Source organism: Pelodiscus sinensis, chromosome 3 (genome assembly GCF_052426305.1).
Source record: "Pelodiscus sinensis isolate ZL-2025 chromosome 3, ASM5242630v1, whole genome shotgun sequence".
In the NCBI taxonomy this organism is placed as follows: domain Eukaryota; kingdom Metazoa; phylum Chordata; order Testudines; family Trionychidae; genus Pelodiscus; species Pelodiscus sinensis.
Window position 1 is genome coordinate 43,264,996 of NC_143054.1, and position 21,210 is coordinate 43,286,205.

At 42.6% G+C, this 21,210-nt stretch overlaps 1 protein-coding gene across 5 annotated transcripts in view; it reads left to right on the forward strand.

The window, feature by feature from the left end:
- Positions 1-21,210, forward strand: part of MCPH1 (microcephalin 1) — a 229,070-nt gene that overhangs the window by 57,378 nt on the left and 150,482 nt on the right. For 4 of the 5 annotated variants that reach the window (XR_012902550.2, XM_075923600.2, XM_075923599.2 and 1 more), the window contains one exon: positions 3,926-4,088. The exons of the other annotated variant lie outside the window; for it this stretch is intronic. Coding sequence is in view for 3 of the 4 variants with exons in the window: in XM_075923600.2 (XP_075779715.2) it covers positions 3,926-4,088 (163 nt within the window). In the remaining variant the exon portion in view is untranslated. The remainder of the gene's footprint in view (positions 1-3,925; positions 4,089-21,210) is intronic. 5 annotated transcript variants of the gene reach the window in all.

The following is a 21,210-nucleotide window of genomic DNA, read 5'->3' on the forward strand; positions in this document are numbered from 1 at the left end:
GTTGCCTTCCCTGGTCTATGTGTGGGGCAAATAACCTTTGGAAGGAGGAGGAAATGCATCCCTTGAGACAAGTGATTCTCAAACTTTAGCAACCTAAGAACCTCCATTTTATGTTAAATTTTTGCAGATCCCTCCCACTCAACCCTGTTCCCCACAAACATCTGTCCCCACTCCACTCTTACCCCAAAGCCCCAGCTTTTCCTGATCCCTCTCCACACCTCTCCCTCTGCTTCCCTGTCTTGCTCTGCCCCCTCCCCTGAGTGTATCTCATTCCCACTTTTCTCCCTCCTCTCAGTGCCTCCTGCAGGCTACTGTTCCACAGCTTGGTGAAGGTCCTGGGTGGGAGAAGGAGGAATTGAGGGAAGGAGAAAAGGGGGAAGGACAAGACGTTAATCATGGGCACAGTGAATCCTAAGTTTGAGAAACACTGCTCTAGACAGAGAAGCCACCTGTCAAGAGCATCTTCTGCCAGAGCTGGTGTCAGGGCTAGAGAAATGGGTCAATGGAATTTATATAAACATACCGTATTTTCTGGCGTATAAGGCGACTGGGCTTATAAGACGACCCCCTAATTTTCCAGTTAAAACATAGGTTTTGGCCTATACTCGCCGTATAAGACTACCCCCCCCCTTCCGAGGCAACACCATTTAATAACATCAGATTTGATTTAAATAATTTTAATTAAAATGGTTTTGACTTACCGGTACTTAAAATCCTTCAAAATCCTCATCATGTTCATCCTCTGACATCATAAGTTCATCAATGACATCTTGTGGTACATTTGTAAGACAGTCATATGGATCTAATTCCGAATCAGATGGTGTGGCTTCAGCTTCGGCTTCCCCTTCATCTTGCCACAAGAAGTCGTCCTCCATACCATCCAAAGAATTTGATATGCCACACTTCTTGAAAGACTTGATTATTGTTTCTGCATCAATATCATTCCAGGCTTTTATGACAAAGTTACACAAAACATCCAATTGTGGCGCACGCATGTTTCCTCCTTTTGTGAATGACTTTTCGCCGCTAACCATCCACTCATTCCACTGTTCTTGAATGCGATCTTTAAATGACTTGTTTAGGCACACATCCAGTGGCTGTACCAATGATGTCAATCCTGCAGGAATAACTGCCGCATCTGTGTTTATTTTTGCCAGCCTTTTCTTTGTGCTGGTAGTTAAATGAGCCCTGAACATATCCCACACCAGTAGGCTACGTTCTTGACGAAGTCCACCTGGTCGCCTACTCCATACATTATCAAGCCATAGCTTTACCCCTTCTTCATCCAGCCAGCCTTTCATTCACATGTACATAAACTCCAACAGGGAACTTGATTTTCGGCATTGTTTTTCTTTTAAAAATAATCATTGGTCTTAGTTTGGCACCATCAGCTGTACATGCTAGTACCACTGTAGAACTGGACTTCTCATGTCCTGTTGTTTTAATTAACACTGTTTTTGCACCTTTTGGATTAACAGTTTTATTTCCAACCATATCGAAATTCATAGGAGTTTCATCCATATTTCCGATCTGACTTAACGCATAGCCATGTTTCTTGTGCTGTTGTAATACATATCAATGGAAAAGACTTACTTTGCCGTCGAGATCTGCAGGTAATTTTTGTGCAATTTTGGTCTTTTGCCTCAGTACCAGATTATGCCTTTCCAAGAACCTAGTACACCAGGATACAGTGGCCTTAAATCCTTTGCTGTGATCTGGGTTAGATTTGGCCCACTGAAGTGCAAACATACGTATTTTGTTTCGTGTCACTACATAACCATTTTGACGATGCTCATGCACTATGTCTGCTACGTGCTTTTCAAGTTCTGACTAATGTGGGGTGCCTCTTCTTAATGCACACTTACTACTTGACATACTCTTTAATGCATCTTCATTTGCTTTCCAGTCTCGGACCATCTTTTCTGTTACTCCATATTGACTTGCAGCAGCACAGTTATTATGTTCCTTGGCAAAGTTTACAACTTTCAGCTTGAAACTGGCTTCAGATTTCCTCCTCCTTGCTGGAGCCATGATGGGGTCTTTTCTACCAGCCATTTGTTGTACACCCACTTACAGAACATCCCTAATCTTTTAGGCCGCTGGATGTGCGGTAATACAGTACTGTAGCTTCGGCTACATACAGAACGTCCCTGTGCTGATACTGTATGTATCATGCTGAGCCAATCCCGGCAAGCGGTGTATTCTATTAATGCATACAAAGCCTGCTCGGATTGGCAAAGGTTGTAATAGCCCGCCTCTCTGACTCAGCCAATCCGAGCAGGCTTTGTATGCATTAATAGATGACACCGCTTGCCGTGATTGGCTCAGCGCGGTACATACAGTATCAGCACAGGGACGTTCTGTATGTAGCCAAAGCTACAGTACTGTATTCGGGCACATCCAGCGGCCTAAAAGGTAATAATAGGGAAGTTCTGTATGTAGCCGAAGCTACAGTATGTTTATACCCGGCGTATAAGATGACCCCCGATTTTTGGGGGATGTTTTTTAGTATAAAAATCGTCTTATACGCCGGAAAATACGGTAGTCGTGTCAGAGTAGGTGCTGTGACATTGTTTTCCTCTTATAAGAGCATAGCCTGACTTTACTGGCTCATAGCCATGTTATGCTTCATGGAATTGCAAATCCATAAATCTGTATCTAGTAGGTTTGTAGTTTATTGAAATATAAATTGGTGAGTTTGTTGTAAATCGTGATCTTAGAGCTATTTCAGATTAGTATTTTAGGACTTCTCATTCCACAATACATCTCATGTAGACACCAAAAAAAGCTAAGATACACTTTGAGCAGAATATGTAAAACCTATCCTCTGCGGATATAGTCCAGGTAGAGTCAGCATCCTTGTTGTAAAGTTGCCATGACCATCTCACACAATTTCTGTCACTAAAATAGAATAAAGGAAATATAAACATCATACTAAGGGTATGGTGATCACAAATGAAGGCCTAAAGTTAGGCTTTGAAGTCTATATTCATGCTTTTAAATAAGTTAAAAAAGAGTCCTGCATTTGGCCTCGCCTTTAGTGGAAAGTCAGTTTTCTAAGCTGTTTGTTTTATTTAAATCTCATTTTAAAAGGTGCTGTTGTCACTAGGAAGAATCATTTTTGGATATTCTTAGAGTTCTGATCACTTTCTCTTTTAACCATTTATTGGGAGCTTTTTTTATAGAGTTACTTACTACAGAGAGAAATGTGATTAAAGTGAAAAAATGCACAAGCTACAGGAAGCGTCCTGAATGTACTTGCAAGATGGCATTGATTGACTTATGAGCTCTGCCTGATTTGCCTCAGATTTGTACATCTGTTTTAATCTTTCTTACTTATTTTTGATCTTGAGTAGATGTATTTCTGAGTTTCTTCTAAAGCTCCAGAAGTCAGATGTGTGGACAGAAAAGACATTGGAATCAAGCTTTTTGATACAGTACAGCAGCCGTAAATTGTTCTCGTATATCAACTTTCCTTAAGGGATATCAGGATCTCGATGGTCACAAGATATTTGTGTACTTCAGTGTGCATATTCATAGATAATACACTTCAAACTCTAATTACAGATTATTTTACATGGAAATTATATCTGGTGGCATTAACTTATAGAACTAGTGAGGTTCGTGCTCTTGTGATTGAATCAACATACAGTAATGTTTATGATGGTATCAAGATGTCTGGATAATAGGGGCAAAACTTTAAAACTGGGCATTTGAGTTTGAGACTCTGGTATTTAGGCTAAATGTGGCCTGATGTTGAGGGATGCTTAACAACTTACTTTCCCAATGAAATCTGTTAAGAAAAGTTTTGCCTGAAATTTTACATTTATGCATATATCCTAATATTCTATATAAAGTAAACCTTTAATATAGAGTTCTTCTGATTTGTGGATTCTCTCCTCCATTCTCCCCCATGCATTGGCAGGAAACAGTGTGCAATGATTCAGGTGGTGAATAAACTGGGAGGCTTCTTGTTTTCGGATGATGTATGTGAAACGACTACTCATGTGGTTACAGGGAGTCCTCGCCGCACCTTGAATGTAATACTGGGAATTGCCCGGGGTTGCTGGATTGTGTCTTACGAATGGGTAAGAAATATGTCTGAATCTTATAATAGAGTAAGTGCAGCATTTGCATTATCTAGACTGTAATAGCCCTATCAAAATCTTGCTGCAAACAATGCCATCTCCGTTATTCTTTTGCATTAAATAGAATACTGTTCTGAAATGCAAAAAATACAGCTATATAACTATTGAATACACAAACTTTGTCATAATTTTGAGTACTTATAACATATTGTAGAAACATTTGTTAAGGATTGTTATTTTTACATAAAACAATTTGAGGTTTTTTTATGATCTCCAGACTAGAAAATATGCTTTATGAGCCTTGTGTACAAACAGATATGTGGACTGAAGATGTGCATCAATGTCTTATTTTCTTGTATATGTCAGTTAAAATGTGATGTAGATGAAACAATACAAACTATTAATCATATTTTTACCTTATAACCAAGAATAGAGGGCCAGATTTTTAAAGGTAATTTTGTACCTAAAGCAGCAGATAGAAACCTAGATTTTCAAAAATGCCCAGGTGCCAAACTTCTATGAAATCAATGGAAATTAGTTGCTTAGGTGTCTGAAAATCCTAGTAGACCAATGGTTTTCAAACTTTCCAGACTATTGTAGCCTGTTCAGGAATCTGATTTGTCTTCCATAGCACAAGATTCATCTCACTTAAAAATACCTACTTACAAAATCAGATATGAAATACAAAAGTGACATAGCACACTATTACTGAAAAATGGCTTACTTTGTCATTTTTATCACACAATTTTAAAATAAATCAATTGACATATAAATATTGTAGTGTAATGTATGTAGAGCTATATAAAGAAGTCATTGTCTGTATGAAATTTTAGCTTGTACTTACGTCACCAGTGTGTTTTATGTAATCTGTTGTTAAACTAGGCAAACTTCTAGATGAACTGACAAACCCTTGGAAAACCTCTGTATACCCCCAGGTACACATACCCATGATTGAGAGCCACTGCTCTAGGCATCCTGCTGCTGTTTTAGGTTCCTAAAACTAAAAAAAAAAATCTAGTCTGTAATCAGAGGTGCTGGAACATAGTGTATTGAGGGTGCTGCAAAACCTCTGGCTTAAAGTTGTTTCCATTACATACAGGGTTTACATTTTGGTTCAGTGGTTCTCAGCACCCTTCACTCTGAAAATTGTTCCAGCACCCTTACCCATAATCTGGTATCATTTAATAACTCATTAAATAAAAATATCTTCTTTATTGGGTGCTGTTTTCTTTATGTTCATTGAATATTTTAAACATATATTTCCATCTGAAAATTACTTCAGATAATGAAGATTATAAACAAATCTCAGTAAACTTTTTCCCATTTCTGTTTTTTATGTGTTGACAATATTTGGGTAGAGTCAGTTTCTCTGTTTTGTCAACTGTCAGTTGCACTTCTCCCACGATTATCATAATCTCATTAATATTCTATGTCAAGAGCGACAGCACAGCATCAACTAGGAGCCATGCCAAAAGTAAAGTTTGATTAGGAATAATCCACTTAAGAACATTTTAAGCTCAACATTTTTACCCACCGGACCAACTTTATACATGCATAAACTTAAACAACAACAAATGGTCTGGTAGCGTTTTATAGACTAATGAAACATGTAGCTGGTATCATGAGCTTTCGTGGGCACAACCCACTTCTTCAGATGACTGGAGTTCAGAAGACTGGTCATCCGAAGAAATGGGCTGTGCCCACGAAAGCTCATGATACCGTCTACATGTTTCGTTAGTCTATAAAGAGTTACCAGACCATTTGTTGTTTAAGTTTATCCTGTACATACTAACTAGGCTACCCTCTAAAGCGTTATTCATGCAGTAATGCCAGCGAAGTGAATGGAATAGATCAGGGATTATTTTGTTCCTTTAAGTGTTACTGACCCAAATCTTTAAACTGTTTTCACTTACTTTTTTAATTGAATTGATGTGAGAGCAACATTCTCACTGAAGTGGGTCTGCCCCACGAAAGCTCGTCACCTAATAAACTATTTTGTTAGTTTGTAAATTGCTAGATGACTGCTTTTTTGTTTTACCAAGATCAGACTAACACGGCTACCTCTCTCTGACTATTCTCACTGAAGTGGGAGATGTGGATGAGTAGGCTATAGGCAAGTGTGATGGATGGTTATCATGGACTAAATATGCAAAGACTATTGTATTAATGTTATATGTGTATCTGTGGGCTTGTTAGTGATTGCATTTCTGCCGAATAGGTCAGATAACAGATACTTCCTGCAGGAACTAATCCCCAATACATAAAAAAATGTAGGTAACAAGTCTCTTTGAAGTTTTGCCCCCTTGGGATGTAGCATACATATGGGTTTGACACTTGGTACAAAGGTTTTGGCAGACAAAGGGCTCGAAAATAACAGCTTTCTTCTGGAAAGAGGGTCATGGACGACATCTGAAAACTGAAATACAGAAAACTCAGTGCAACAGATACTGAGAGAGGATCTGAAATATTTAGTATTTGCTATGGTCTCCAGTATGGATGTCAATGTGTAACTGGTTAACGTTTAACCAGTTAACTAATAAACAGGGTTTTACATCCCTAGTCTCCAAGTGGTAGATGAGTGACCATTTTGTAACATAGGCTGTGTATAAACTGTTTATTTTTCTTAAGATATATTTACTGCAATGATTTTGTTTGAATAAATAATACTTTATTTTATGAAAGTTGCCTGGTCACTGGCAAACCCTGCTTTTTTCCTGGAGAGAATGATTTCAATAGGACTGAACTGAGATCCCACCATCTGAGTTAAATATAAAGATTGCAGGAGTCTGCGACCTGAGGTTGATTTTCTCCCTCCAGACCACATAGGATTCCACCCTGAGAAAAGTGTCAGGCCTTCCGCTGCCCCCTAACTCAGATGGCTAGAAGGAAACTACAAGAGTCAGAGTACAAGTAACTCAGGAATTGAGACCGTAAGGATAACAAGCTTTTGTTTAAAATCAGTAATTTATTTAATCTTTAGATCTCTTTAACTGTAAATATTATAATCTCTTATGTTGTTTTAATGTTCGCCCAAAATTATTCATGACTCAACACTCTTAGCAGAGGTGGCTGAAGTCAACACGTTTACATGAAAGTCCATAACAAATCTATTAAATGCTTCATCATAAATCTTAATGTTACTGTTCTCAGTGCTGGAACATTTCAAATTGGACACTGGAAATAATTTAATTTTGTTCAGGTATATAGCTTTAAAAAGAAGAAGAATTATAGGGACTCGGTAGTGCATTAAAAGATTTTTTTTTTTTTACCTTTTTGAGACACTATAGTTTCTCCATTAGTTGTCACATGCCTGTGAAATTCATTGATGGGAATGAGGATGAGAGGCCTTTTCCGTGGAAATGCCATACAGAAATCTACATTAAAAGAACATTATTTAGGTTATAAACTCAAAGACTTAAATGTTTTGGAATACCCAATTTACAGTTGGCCAGGCAACCTTAATTCAGTGCCCTTGTGTACATATATTGACATTACAGTACTATTTTTCTCCTACAGATGGATTTTCTGTATATAATGTAGAGAATAGATGTAGTATGGGTGATTTTCTACATTTCCCACCAAAGTGCTTCAACCAGGTTTTGGAGGTTCAGTTGATAGTCTGGACTTACTAACTTACTCAGTCATTGATTACTAGTAAAAACATCAGTGATGCTGATGCTTTGTGTGACATGAATTGTTCCTCAATAGGAAATGAAACCATAAGTTTACTAAACATTAGTGCTCATTTTGTTTAAAATTTTAGAATAATATTATAATAAATTAACTTCTGGTCATTTAAGTATGTAGCATAATAATAGGTGGTTGACATAATTGCCTCATACATCATCCTGAATGCAACACATGTCATTAATCAGCATGCCCATGTGAACTTGTGTGTTACTGCTTAACAATGCTATAATACAACATGACAGCAGTAAAACAGTAAATAACAAGTAATAAATGAAGCTGTACAAATTAATGAATGGTATAGCTAGACCTTAATCAGATTATTTTCTTTCCTGTGGGGAAATTCTTTTGACATGAAAAATGTGCAATAAAATCTCCACTGTACTACATCCAATCCAGGGAGGGTCTGAGGCTCTGCAAGCTTGCCCCAGTCTCCATCTGCCCCACTCCCCCTAACCTCCTGCTGGCCAGGATGGGGGACTGGGCTCCATGGACTGGCCCCAGTCTCTTGTATTCCACCCCTCCTCCCCCAGCCTGTCTGGTGGGGGACTGGCCCCAGCCTCCAGCTGATCGAGGGGGAGACTGAGTTCCATGGACCAGCCCTCAACTACAATGCCCCCCCATCTTGCCCCCTCCCCCATCTCCAGTTTGTTGGGAAGGCAGGGCTCCAGAGTTGGTCCCAGCCTGCAGCTACCCCACCCCCTGCCTCTTGCTGATTTGGCGGGGAGAGACCAGGCTTCAGGGGCTGGAGCCAGCTTGTGTTGCACCCTCCAGCTTTTTGCTGCTCCAGATGAGAGACTGGGTTTCGCAGGTCAGTCCTGGCCTCCAGCTGCGTGCCCCGCCTCCTGCTGGTCTGGGGAGTTGGGTGGGCTGGGGCTCTTCTGGGGAGCATTGGCTCCCTCCCCCCGACCAGAGGCTGAGGCAGGGCCTTGGAGGTGGGACTGGTCTTGGCCTGCAGCTGCCCCCCGACCTCTTGCTGGTCAGAGGCTGGGACGTGATTCTTTGGCCTGGCATCTCCTGTGAGAGGTGGGTTGGGCTGTCCGACCCTAGCGGCTGATCATAGAAGGGCTGTGGCAGTGGGTGGGGGGAATCCCCCCACACACTGTTTGGGGCAGGAGGCCAGTTACCCAGTCTGCTGGCCAGCAATATTGAGCCTCAGCTAGCCACTCTCCTGCTGGTGTGGCTGCCTTCAGTGATCACTCTGCAGTATAGCTGTCCCTCCAATCAGCCCTCTCTATTTCTATGTTATGGAAAACAATCCCATTCCAGGCACTTTGTTTTCCTGGCACAACTAAACTCTGACCCTTGCTTTAAGTTAGGATAATAGGAACTTTGGTGGTCCTAGCTCTTCATCGTTTAAGAGGAGTTCTTGAACAAACAGACTTGCAGTCAGATGCACAAACTCTCTAAACTGTATGTAAAGATGATAGTCAACACCAGCATCAACGATTTCAGTGTAGGCTGTCATGGGTGCTGATGGCCCAGTCTACAGCTCTGAAACAGCAATTTTAAAAAGTTGATCAAGGGTTCAAACAATTCATGTTTCAACAAAAACACCCAGCTCATCTTTGTCCTTTGGACATTAACTCTTGCCTTTCTACTAGGGATGTAAGTGACTAATCAATGAGTTGCTCCCCTTCTCCTCCCCACCCCCCCCACACTGCCTCTGTCACAAAAAGGCAGCAAGGAGGGGAAGAGGTGGCGGTGCTGGGGGGAGCCAGCTTAAAAGCTGGTTCCTCTAGCTCCAGCTCTGTGAGACGAGGCAGGAGTGCAGCGGCAGTACTTCCTCTTTGAAATGTACGAGAGCCCCAGTAGGGGATCTTGTACATTTCAAAGATTGAAATGCTGTGTGGAATTTGGGGTTACCTGGGAGTCCCCTGCTGACCTCAGGCTCCATGCAGCACTTCCTATTTGAAATGTACAAGAGCCCTAGCGGGGCTGCATGGAGCCTGGGAACAATGGAGCAATAGAGTAGATTACTCTTGAATAACAAGGAAGAGAATTCTACTCAACTTACTGCTTCAGACGCAGTCAACAGTTAGAAACAAGTCTTTAACCCCTATAATCTGTTGCTTGATCTGCAAACTTAAGTTTCACATGGTCACACTGGCAGAAATACATCTACCCTCAGAAAAAGATGTGTGGTTCATGGCTCTTGATATGAAAGATGCTTTCTTCCATATTGATATGTCCCACCAGTTTTCTAAGATTTAAGGTGGCTGCCAACCATTTCTAATACAGGGTACTTTCTTTAAGGATAGCTATCACTCCCAGGCCAGGTCTACACTTAACCTGGCAGCTCATCTTAAGGTACGCAATGAGTTGGCTTAGCTTAAGCTGAGCTTGGCGGCATCCCTGCAGTGGGAGGCCAATGGGAGCAAATGCTCCTGTCGGCTTCCTTTACGCCTCACAAAAGGAGGAATACCAGACACTGGCAGGGGTGCAATATCAGTTTGATTTAGTGAGTCTTAACTAGACTCACTAAATTGAATGCCAGAAGATCAATCACAGCAGCAGTGATTTTCTTTTCAGTGAAGACAAGGCCCCAGTAGTAGTTGCTCACAGGAGACATTGTGCCTTTACTGACTTTGAATATTGGCTCCTAACTGTGAGGTCCCATCAGGAAACTTGTGTCAATCTCTGTAACTCAGCCTCTCTTTTTCATTCTTTTTCTCTTTTTCCTCAACCACATGCAATCACTGAATATCAGGGCTACTATAAAGTCTACACAGCACGGGATACCTATCCTCAGACAGGTTTCAGACCATGAATGTCGTCGTAGTTTATATCACAAATAACTCTTCTCTACCTGCCAGGACTTGCTTGTCTCTTCTGGGCTGCTAGATATCATGTGCTTAGGTGATTCCCCCTTCCTGAGACTTCACCTCCACTGCCTTCAGATGTGGCTTAATTCCAAATACTTGCTGAACTGTTATCCTATAGACCGCATGCTGACAGTCAGGATACAATACTCCTTGTGGTGGACAAACTCATATTACATATGTGTGGAAGTCCCCTTTCTTTCCTCATTCCCATTAATACGGTTATCATAGATGCATCCATGTCAGTTTGGACAACCACACAACACAAGGAATTAGACATTTTGGGAATCCAAAATGCATATCAATATCCTATAATGTAGCAAAAAGACATGTGAGTTAATTCTTTGGTTCTCATGTCTTGATCATGTTAGACAACACTACAAGTGTCTTCTCCGCCATCAGATCATCTTCTCCACAGCATATCTTCTGGAGACACAAAATGTAATCACGGATTTTTCCCCAGCACTACTACTTCCTCAGGTGCTGTGCAATGTCCAGTAAGATAGGGTTATGGTCATTCTGATCACCCCTTCTGGCTGGAAGCATCAGCAGTTCCTCTCATCCTGGATTATATTATATGCTTCCTGTCATTGGGCCTCGCTCTCAGCACTTTGAGAGTCCGTCTGGCAGCAATCTGTGCATTCCATCCTCCTGTAAAAGGCCATTCTCCCTTTATATACCTCCTGACTTCTAGATTTTGGAAAGTTATAGTGCAGTAAAGTGGCAATATAGGCAAGCCCTGAGGAAGACTTGAAGCAAGCAACTTTCTGACCCCATCAGATGCTGTAGGAAGTTCACAGTTCGTTGTTTGTTTGCAGGCTAGAACTCCTTACACTCTGGGACTATTCCAGTTGAAAGATGTTTCTTTGTCTTCTAAATAGTCTTGCTCCAAGACTAGAGGTGGATAGGAGAGGTTATTAAAAAAGCTATTCTCTTATTTTATACCCTCCTCCTCTCCTTGAGGACCACCTCCCTCTTACATATGTGAGATCTGATATGCGTCTTATGTGAATTGTAAATTTCTAGCTTGCACCTTCTGCATACATTACATTTTGGGATGACATGAAAGGCCTTTGTTTACAGACCTTTGTTGTTTATGAGGAGCTAGTTTGGGGGGGTTCCCAGATTCACAATATGTTTCAATAAGAAACGTATATCAAATTTTCATTACTCCATATATGAGGATACACATATGTTAACAGGATAAAGATGTACAAGACATCACATGTTTTCACATGAAATCTCACAATGGTATACTTTGTGTAAAATGTATTGTAATCCTGCAAAAGTGAATATGGGGTTGTCAATGGAGCTAGATCATTTGGAAGACAAAACATGGGGTATAAGATGTCACAACCTCCTCTTTGGACATATAGGAATAGCCATACTGGATCAGACTCATAGTCTGTCTAGTCCAATGTCCTCTTGGGCAGTAGCCAGTAACACGTTGAAAAATTAACATGTTGCATGTGTGATTTGTTTTGGCAACTGTGTATTGGGAGCAGTTTATAGTAAGGTTGACATCTTGGATTCAGTAGCCCCTCTTTTTCAAAGTGTCCCAGAAAGTGTTTAAATTCAAATCCAAAGTATTTATAAATCTATACACAGGAGTAACTTCATGAACCAATGAAATTCAACTTGTTCTGGGTTGAATTGTGGGAGTACTTTAACAGTACATAGCAATGCTAATAGAAAGAAACTCCATCTACTTGAAAGGGCAGAAAGAATATATAAGCATTTGACAATGAAGATAAAAATAAATCTTTACCATCTGCTTCATATGCAGAGCACCATCTTTTTGAACATTAAAAGAGTTAGGGGCCCAACAGGGAATAGTAGTATGTGGTTGTGCCACTTAAGACTGTGTGGTAATGCACTAGCATCTGGAAGAGAGTTAAGGTTATATGGAAAATCTTCATTTTTTTGACTGTTACTTTGCAATCTTAAGTATTCAAATTTTTATGAGGAAATATGTAATTTCTGATCTTTCTAAACTCAAGATTTGGACAGCGCATTGATGCATTTAACCACATAAATAGAAACATAGAATTTCAATGTTTTTGTCCAAAGTAAGGGAATAAGATACATTGTCATTACATATATGCAGGTTGGTTAAGCCCTATTAATACAATTAGTGCCTTCTTACATTAATGTGAATTTCAACATGATATAGAATGTAATATTTTATTGGAAAAATCCTTCAACTTACAACTTTGCATTATTAAACTGAAGAGCTAGATTTTTATTAGGAGAAGTATATTGTCCTTAAGACTTACTTTTAATACTAAAGCGAGTCTTAAGGAGAACTGAAGGATTAGAGAAATATGTAATATAATAATGAAAGGCCTCCCATTGAAACACTCAGAGCGATAGTCATTAGATTAAAATAAATACAAAAAAATCTTAAATACAAAAATCTTAAAATATTAACACAAACAAATGCAAAGTGTCCAATTTTTTAATGGAAAAGATTGAAAAGGAAGGGAATATATTACAGGTTCAACTGTCATTCTAGAATTACATTTTATAAGAAGCACCAAACATTTCTAGCCAAGTGCAAAGTTGTACAATTAAGTGGGGAGGACATGTGTGTGTTCAATATTGTAGCGTCAACCACAACATGGTGTGCGCCTGACTTCTGGCACAGTAATGGTATCCTTAAAACAATGGTAGTCTATGGGCACAGAAACCCTCTCTACATGGCCTCATCGGTGTCATTGTTAGGTATATCCCACATTACACATGAAGTTCAGTCTTTTAATGATCCTTTTTCTTGTAACTTGTGTCTTAACTGGTATTATTCAGTAGCATTTATATTAATGCAGACTTTCAAGTCTCTCTCAGGTCAATAGATCCTCAGAGTGGGTTGTCTCCTTTAACTGTCAGGGAAGAATCAAAGCTGATTGGATGTGTGACAGGGGACAAGCCTCCACTTTCTTGAGAACCTCCAAGTTTTATTGTCTCTCTACTGGCAGGCAGTGGAATCTACCACCAACTGAGAGAGAACAGTGGGGAGAAAAAAGACTGAAAAGGTGATTTGTCTCTAGCCAGAGTTACATCATTTTCCCATCCCCATGATTGCTCATGTAACAAGCTAGGATGTTGACTGAGAATGGTCTACACAGAAGACCAAATCTGTGTTCATGCTGTTCTCTAGCTCTACCAGAGAGTGCAGGAAAGGTTTGTGTATTCCAACTGTTTGGTCAGAAAGGTTTCACTTTGAACACGTTAGCCTGTCCTAGGAGACTGATTCCCCAGGAGTTTTCACCACTATGGGCTATGTCTACACTGGCAGATTCTTGCACAAGAACATCTTGCGCAAGGGTTCTTGTGAAAAAAAATCTTGTGCAAGAAAACGTCCACACTGCCACGTGCGAGCTGTGCTTTTGCACAAGAGCGCCCATGGCCATGTGGACACTCTTGCACAATAAAGCTCTGATGGCCATTACAGCCATAGGGCTTTTTTGTGCAAGAAATCCCTGCCGAGCGTCCACACTGCCCTCTTGCGCAAGAGCTCCTGCGCAAGAGGGCTTACACCTGATAAAAAAGAGCGTAGCTCTTGTGCAAGAAGCCCTCTCTTACCACACCATACTGTAAATTTCCTTGCGCAAGAGCGGGCGGGCAGTGTGGACGCTCTGCAGATTCTTGCGCAAGAACAGCTGTACCTGCACAAGAAGCCGCAAGTGTAGACATAGCCATGGAGTTTTGACAACCAGTCGACAAAGGTCTCAAAGGTTGTTTGAAAAAATGTAGAGCGTTTCAAGGCACAGGAGTTGGTTGCATGAAAAGGCAACAACCTGGCATGGGGAAACCATAAGTGAAGCCAGCTGAATCCATCCTGGGCAGTGAAAGGAGTGGCTAGTGAGACCATTTTGGGCGTGCATCTTCCTGTAGTGCAGTCTCATTCAGGCCTGGCCTTTGGCAAGGTGAGCAAGGCAGTTGCCTTGGGCCCCACGCATTCAAGGCCCTTGTTGCCCATCTCCTGCCCACCCAGCCACTCACTCGCTGCCCTGCCTGGAAGCTGCCTGGCTGTGCGGCTCAGCCAACCACAGCATGCTGCCATGGACCCTGCAAACTCTTTGGCCAGGCCTGGTCTCATTACTCTCCACCCTTTCTTTCCCTTGTCAAGAAATTCAACCTCCTTCAGTTAGCTCTGTGGGAAGTCAGGAATTTTGTACAGAAGTTACTTTCTCCCTCAAGAAGAAATTACCTCTTTGGATAGGCAGTCCCTGATTTAGCATGAAAAACTCCTTTACCCTCAGATACCTTCATCTTGTGAACAGCAGCTACAGTGCCCCAGCACAGACATTCTATCCTTTCTCTAAGGGACAAAGATAAATAGGTGCCTGTTAGCAGAAGAGATTGATAGGACTTTTCATCTGACCCAGCTTCCCAGTCATCTCCCTTAAGGAGTAAAATGTTAAAAAAGAGTGAACAAGGTTTAAGAAATTATCTCAAACGTAGGGGAAAACTGAACTGTCCTTGTGTTGACAGCAGTTCCTCTGACTTATATCCAGAGGACACTAGAGTTAAAAACTCTTCACACAGGGTTTTAATACCCAGAAGAAGAATAAAAGGAGTAGAATTTGTGTGTTTCTTCATCATCATTTAGTTCATTTTCATCCTTCCCTTCGTGGGAAACAATAAAAAAAAATATTGGAACTATGTTAAATCTAAGGGGGGAAATAAGTCGAGAAGGAAGTCAGGACATGCTTCACAGGAGGAATGTGAACTCTCAATCTCAGAGTCTTGAATCACAGGTGAAGTGAATCAATAGGCTTTTTCCAGCTAAGTGATTTGAGAGGTTGATTAGATACTTGGATAGTCAATCAGATGAGCCCACTAGAAAAAATTCTGAGGAGGAAGAATAGAGGATTGATGAAGAAATTACAAAAGTATATTCCAACAGATTCAAATCTGTATAGGGATTTAAATGGTTACCTGGTTACCAATAGGTAACAGGTTAACTGTCCGGGTGGCAGAAACCCAGACAGGACAGCACCAGTCCCAGGCAGGGGCAGGCAGGATCCCAGCCCAACAGTGTTGCAGAGGCAGCTCCAGTCTCTCCAGCAGCCCTAAGCCTGTGACCAGGGCGGGGGCAGGCAGGACCCTGGCCGCTGCAGGTGGGGAGTGCTCCAGCCTGGCTGGACCAATTGCTTTGGGGAAGTGAGGGGGGGAGGTTGCTCTGGTCTGGACAGAGCAGCCCCTAACCACAATAAAGCCGGCTCAGCCCAACGTGGCTGGAGAAGCCTGCAGTTCAGTGGGCCTGGTCAGGCTGGTGCAGTCCCGTAAATGTGTCTTGACATTGGCAGGGGGCTGCTCCAGCCCAGCTGGGCCCACCGCACCATGCACAGATGACCTGGAGCAGCGCCCTGCTGCGGGATCATAGTTAACTGATTAAACATTTCATTTAACCAGTTAACTTTTTAACCATAATTTTACATCCCTAAATCTGACCTACACATTCCCTCTTCCTGTCTTTTTGGAAAGAGTATTTAAGGCTGAATGGGAAACATTGGAAAAAGTCGATGACATTGTCCACGTGTGAGAGAGAATTCTACAACATGTACCATAGCAAAGCAGATTTTGTCTTTTCTCAAGTGAAAGGGGCAGTTTTATCATGTGTCAAAAACTGTTATCCCAATGGAAGTGACTTACTCCTTAAAGAATCCAGTGACTGCACAATGGATATAATATTGCACCATACATTTGAGGCTCTATCTTCCTCTTTGAAGGCTTCTGCTGTGGCAACATGTTTTGTGAAAGCAGTCTGGGCGTGCGCGTGTACACACACACACACACACACACACACACACACACACACACACACACGAGAGAGAGAGAGAGAAAAATCATTGTGGTTAGGTTCAGAGTTAAGGAAAATCTCAATGGCTCCAGCATTCATAGTTGATGCAACCAGAGATGCTTTGAGGTTTTTAGCACCAAGCGTGGTCTCCAGTGTGGTGACCATATAACTTCTCTGCTTACATGTCTGAAGGGTTATATAATAATGTGTGTGTGAAATATTCAGGAGCTTCGCTATTTGGGGAGTCATGAGACAAAGTGGTGACAGACTCCTCAGATAAATCAAAAGACCTTACAGAACCTTGCTAACTCCGATTCCCTATCTAAATATTATTATTGGTCTAAATATTCTTTTTGTGGCTTCTCCAAGTATAGAAATCAACACTACAGCAAAAGCAAATGTAACCAGTCTAAACCTGGAAAGAAGAGAGACCAGCCTTCACTCTAAGAACACTGATGTACTATGAGTCAGGAGAGTTCTGAGAAGCAGCACTGCTGGGGGAGACTATTAAAGATCAAGGATCCAATGGCCTCACTCCACACCACTCTAGTATCATCAAATCCGCAAAAGTGGTAAAATATACCAAAGGCCATAGATCATCTTCAGTGCAGTATAGTGCCTGCATTCATGATTCACATGTCTTGTTCTAATACCCAGGAGATCTGGGTAGGATAGAGCTGTATTGCATTTTAAAACACCGGAACAAGTTCATAATGATGGAGATCGTGAGCTGAGTATCAGTGCATATTTGGAAAGGGAATTACTTTGTTAATCAATTTGAAAGGAAGATATTTGCTGGGCACATAGAGTTCTGCAATTCACTCATGAGACTGTTTAGTTTGCAAAACAAAATGCTCTATGTTGGACTATCATCTGCATCTTTTAATTTTCTCAGTTCTAGTGTGTTTCTCAGGCAGAAGATGATATAGATACCCTTCCTATTCTAGGCTGGCCTTCATCCAGTAAGGGGGCATCTGGTTGAGTGACTTAGCAAATGAACTATACATTATCAGCAAACCATTTGATAACTGCTCTGAGTATGGTCCATGAGTCTGAGGAAAGAGCCCTTCCAGTCCTATGTTTCTATGAATCTATATTCAACATGATGTAACCAAAGTGCCTCCTGTTCTGGAATTTTTTCAAGATGGCTTTTATATCCAGTCGCAGCTCTTGTAAGTTAAATGCTCTTCTGTCTGTTAAATGAATGCTTCTGGAAATTGGCATTAAAATCCTTGAAACTACATATTTCTGCACTTTCTTGCTACACACAAAATTGTAGATAATCTTCCATTTCCCACGCTAAGGACGTGCATAGTTCTTCTTTGAGTACTTGTTCATATGTATTCCAATTAGGTGTGTGTAGCTGCATGCGTGACTGTCAAAGGTTTTCCCTAGCTGCTACCCATCAGGTTGGCTGTGGAGCCCCTGGAATGGTGCCAGTGTGAGATCCTATATATGACCCTGCCAAATCCAACTGCTCCTCAGTTCCTTCTTACTGTCAATGGCAACTTTTGGAACATTGGCTCACTTGCTCTGCAAAGCACCATTCATCGCTAGCTAGATACTGCATTTAACAATAGGTAATAAATAGCTAAGTGTTTAGCGATGGGATCAAAGGGGCCTTCCCTTCTCTCCCGTGTCCCTCTGGGGACTTAGGGCGTGCCATAGGCCTAGGGCTTTAAGCAGTGCAGCTCTTGTCTAAAAGGCATGCCAATGAGTGACCCTCCATGAATCATGTCTTCAGTATCTGGGGAAAGCTTACCAACCTGACTAATGTAAGATATGTAAGGCATTCAAGCCTTGTACCAGAAGGGAACAAGACATTCATTTAAGACATCTCTCCATGGAATCTGCCTTGGATCCACATCGCCTGGACCTGGCATGGTCTACAGCACATAGTCATCGGCATCAGCACCAAAGGACTCTCACTGAAGAAAGTCCCCATTGGGCCTGTCAGGGTGCCATGCTCGATCTCCAGTGTGGTCTTCCAAGGCTGCCAAGTCCACGCCAATGGCACCCTTGACAATTCCAGGGCCGACCCCCTCAACGTCAACTGGCATTGAGGACTCTCAACCCCGCAGCTCCGAAGTGTAGGGCTCTTCCTGTGCTGCGAATCCCATCTTCCTGGACTCTTCTAGGATGGAGGCAGTGCTGGTTGTCCAGTCCTCCATGCCAGACATCTTTGAGGCTGCTTGGGGCCTTATAGAGATGACCCAAACTCTTCGGCCTCAAGATGGACCTCTGGCCTCACACCATACCTCACAAGGAAAGCCTTCCATACTGAGGTCCCTGGCTGCTGTCTCGGTGTCCCAGTGCCACATGGAATTCTGACACCAGTCTGAGTACCAGCATCAGTGGTCCCACTTGCAGCAATGGTCTGACTTGTAGCATCATCCATGCTTGCCCTCTTGAAGCTGTTCCCACTCAAGAGCTTCTGTTGCATCCTGTTCTGGTTTGACTTGTGTCTCATCATTCCTACCACTCCCGTAGTAACTAGCACAGAAGTTACCTTCATTGTCAGCCAGCTCTGACTCCTCCCAACACTGCCACCTGATGGTGCTGCTCCTCGGGCTGCTCTTCAGACCTGCATTGGGCTTCACAGCACTCTCTGCACTGTTCCTCAAGGCATGCGGAGCACTCTCAGCACTAGTCACCACCACACCAACTTGACCATCGGTTTCACCATGGATCACACTCCATCCGGAGAACCTGCTTGCAATTCCAACCCTTGTCCTGGACCCCATCTCAGCATAGATTTTGGTCTCAATCCTGGCACCGATCCTTGTCTCAATGCCATTTTTCCTGGGCCCTGAAGCAGTCTCCATGTTGGTCACAATCACGTGAAGGGTCAATATTTTTGCACATAAGCATTCATCGGGACATGGCATTGAGTGTCCCCTCCTTCATTACTGACTCATACCTCTATATCCTTCCTGATGAGGCTCTACAGCATCGTTCCAGAGGAAAGTCTTGGTGATGTTGGACAGGTCCACTTCCATTGGTCCTCCATGGGCCCAACCTGTTCCCTAGTGGTCAGTAAGTTCCTCAGTACAACCAAGCCCAGGGCTTATTCCCAGGAGAGCTTCCTTCAGACCCTTCAAATCCGGAGTCACAGAGGAAATGGTTAGCCACTCCCCAGCACTAGACCCTGCTCAAACCCTCTAAGCCAGGGGCAAGACCAACTTGTAGAAGAGCAGGAGTGCCTCTTCATTCTCCTTTCCTGATGAGGTGTGGTGAGCATGTCCGTCTCAGGGGGGTCCTCCTCCATGGACTACAGGGAAATCCAGGACTTGCTCTGTGAGGTTTCCACCTGCCTGTAGCTGTAAGCGGAGGAAGCGGTCGAACAGGATGACCCTGTCATAGATGTCTTGACCATGGAGGCCCCTTCTAGAGTGGCTCTCCCCATAATTAAGACCACGATGTCTTCAGTCAAGACCGTATGGCAAACACCTGCCTCAGTTACCCGCATAGCTAAAGGGGTATAGCATAAATACTTCATGAGGGAAAAGGGTTCGAGCATCTCTTTTTGCATTCCTCTCCTTTCTCTCTGGTGGCAGAAGCAATTAATGAGAAAAGGGCCGGGTCCTGGTGGCTTTGGTGTTCTGTGTTGAAGGATGTTAAGCATCTTTATTTTTTTGGGCCATAAGGTCTACTCTACAGGGCGGGGCTGGTGGGTCAAGGGGACTGCTGCTCTGTATTGTCAACCAGCAGACCATCCTAAGCTGCTATAATTTTAAAGCCTGGTCTTCCCTCCTGAAATTCCAGGACCAGCTTCCCCAGGACTCCTGTAATGAGTTTATGGCTATCATCTAGGACAGAAAGGAGGTCTGCTGCACTTGCATCCAAGTCTCATTGGTGGCATGGGTCTTGATCTCTGGTATTGCCATGAAGTGAGTTGCGTGGCTCCAACCTTTGGGCCTTCCCTCAGGGGTGCAGCAAATGATCCAACATCTTCTCTTCGATGGGGAGCGGCTGAGTGCAGGTCAGGCCAGCTCCCATCTCCATAAGCTTAAGAACTCAACCAATGCGATGCAGTCCTTGAGTATGCACACACTGGCCACTCAAAGGAAAACTTTCAAGCTCCAGCCTCTGCAGAGACCTTACCAGTCCCGACTCAGGACTGACTTCTTGCATCAGTGACCATGCTACTTCTGTCACAAGCCGTCTGGACCACGGTATGGTAACAACCAAAGCCAGTTTAAGCCTTCCTCTGGGTCTAAGCAGGCCTTTTGAAGGTGTGCCCAAGGACAGAGTACCAATGCAGTGGAATCTTGACAGACAACATGACTTCCGTGTATTACACTATATTGTATTATATTGCCTCAGCAGGTGGTTCTTTGCCAATGAGTGATCATTTCAACTGGGCATCCTCCACATCATCTTCCAATGGTGGGTTTCCCTGGTTGGATGTCTTTGCAACTTGGCAGAACTGGTAGTTCCAACATTTTTGCTCAGTTCAACAATTTTATCCCTGGGTCAGTGACGAATACATTCCTGATTCCATGGCATACCAACACTCTTCCTCCCAACCTTCTCTCCCTCTCCCCCTCTCCCCCCTCCACATTCCTGTTGGTCCACAAGGTACTTCTCAAGCTATGCAGACACAAGACAGATACCATCCTGATAGCTCCTGCCTGGGCCTATCAGCATTGGTATCCCATGCTCCTGGAGCTTTCTGTGCAACCGCTGTTTTTGCAAGGTGCTGATGGAGGATATGAGAGAGAGGTTTTTATTTAACAATCCAGAGAGGCAAACTTCAGAAGCATCTTGATACTAAGGTGGTCTCTGTAAGATAGTCTCTTATCAG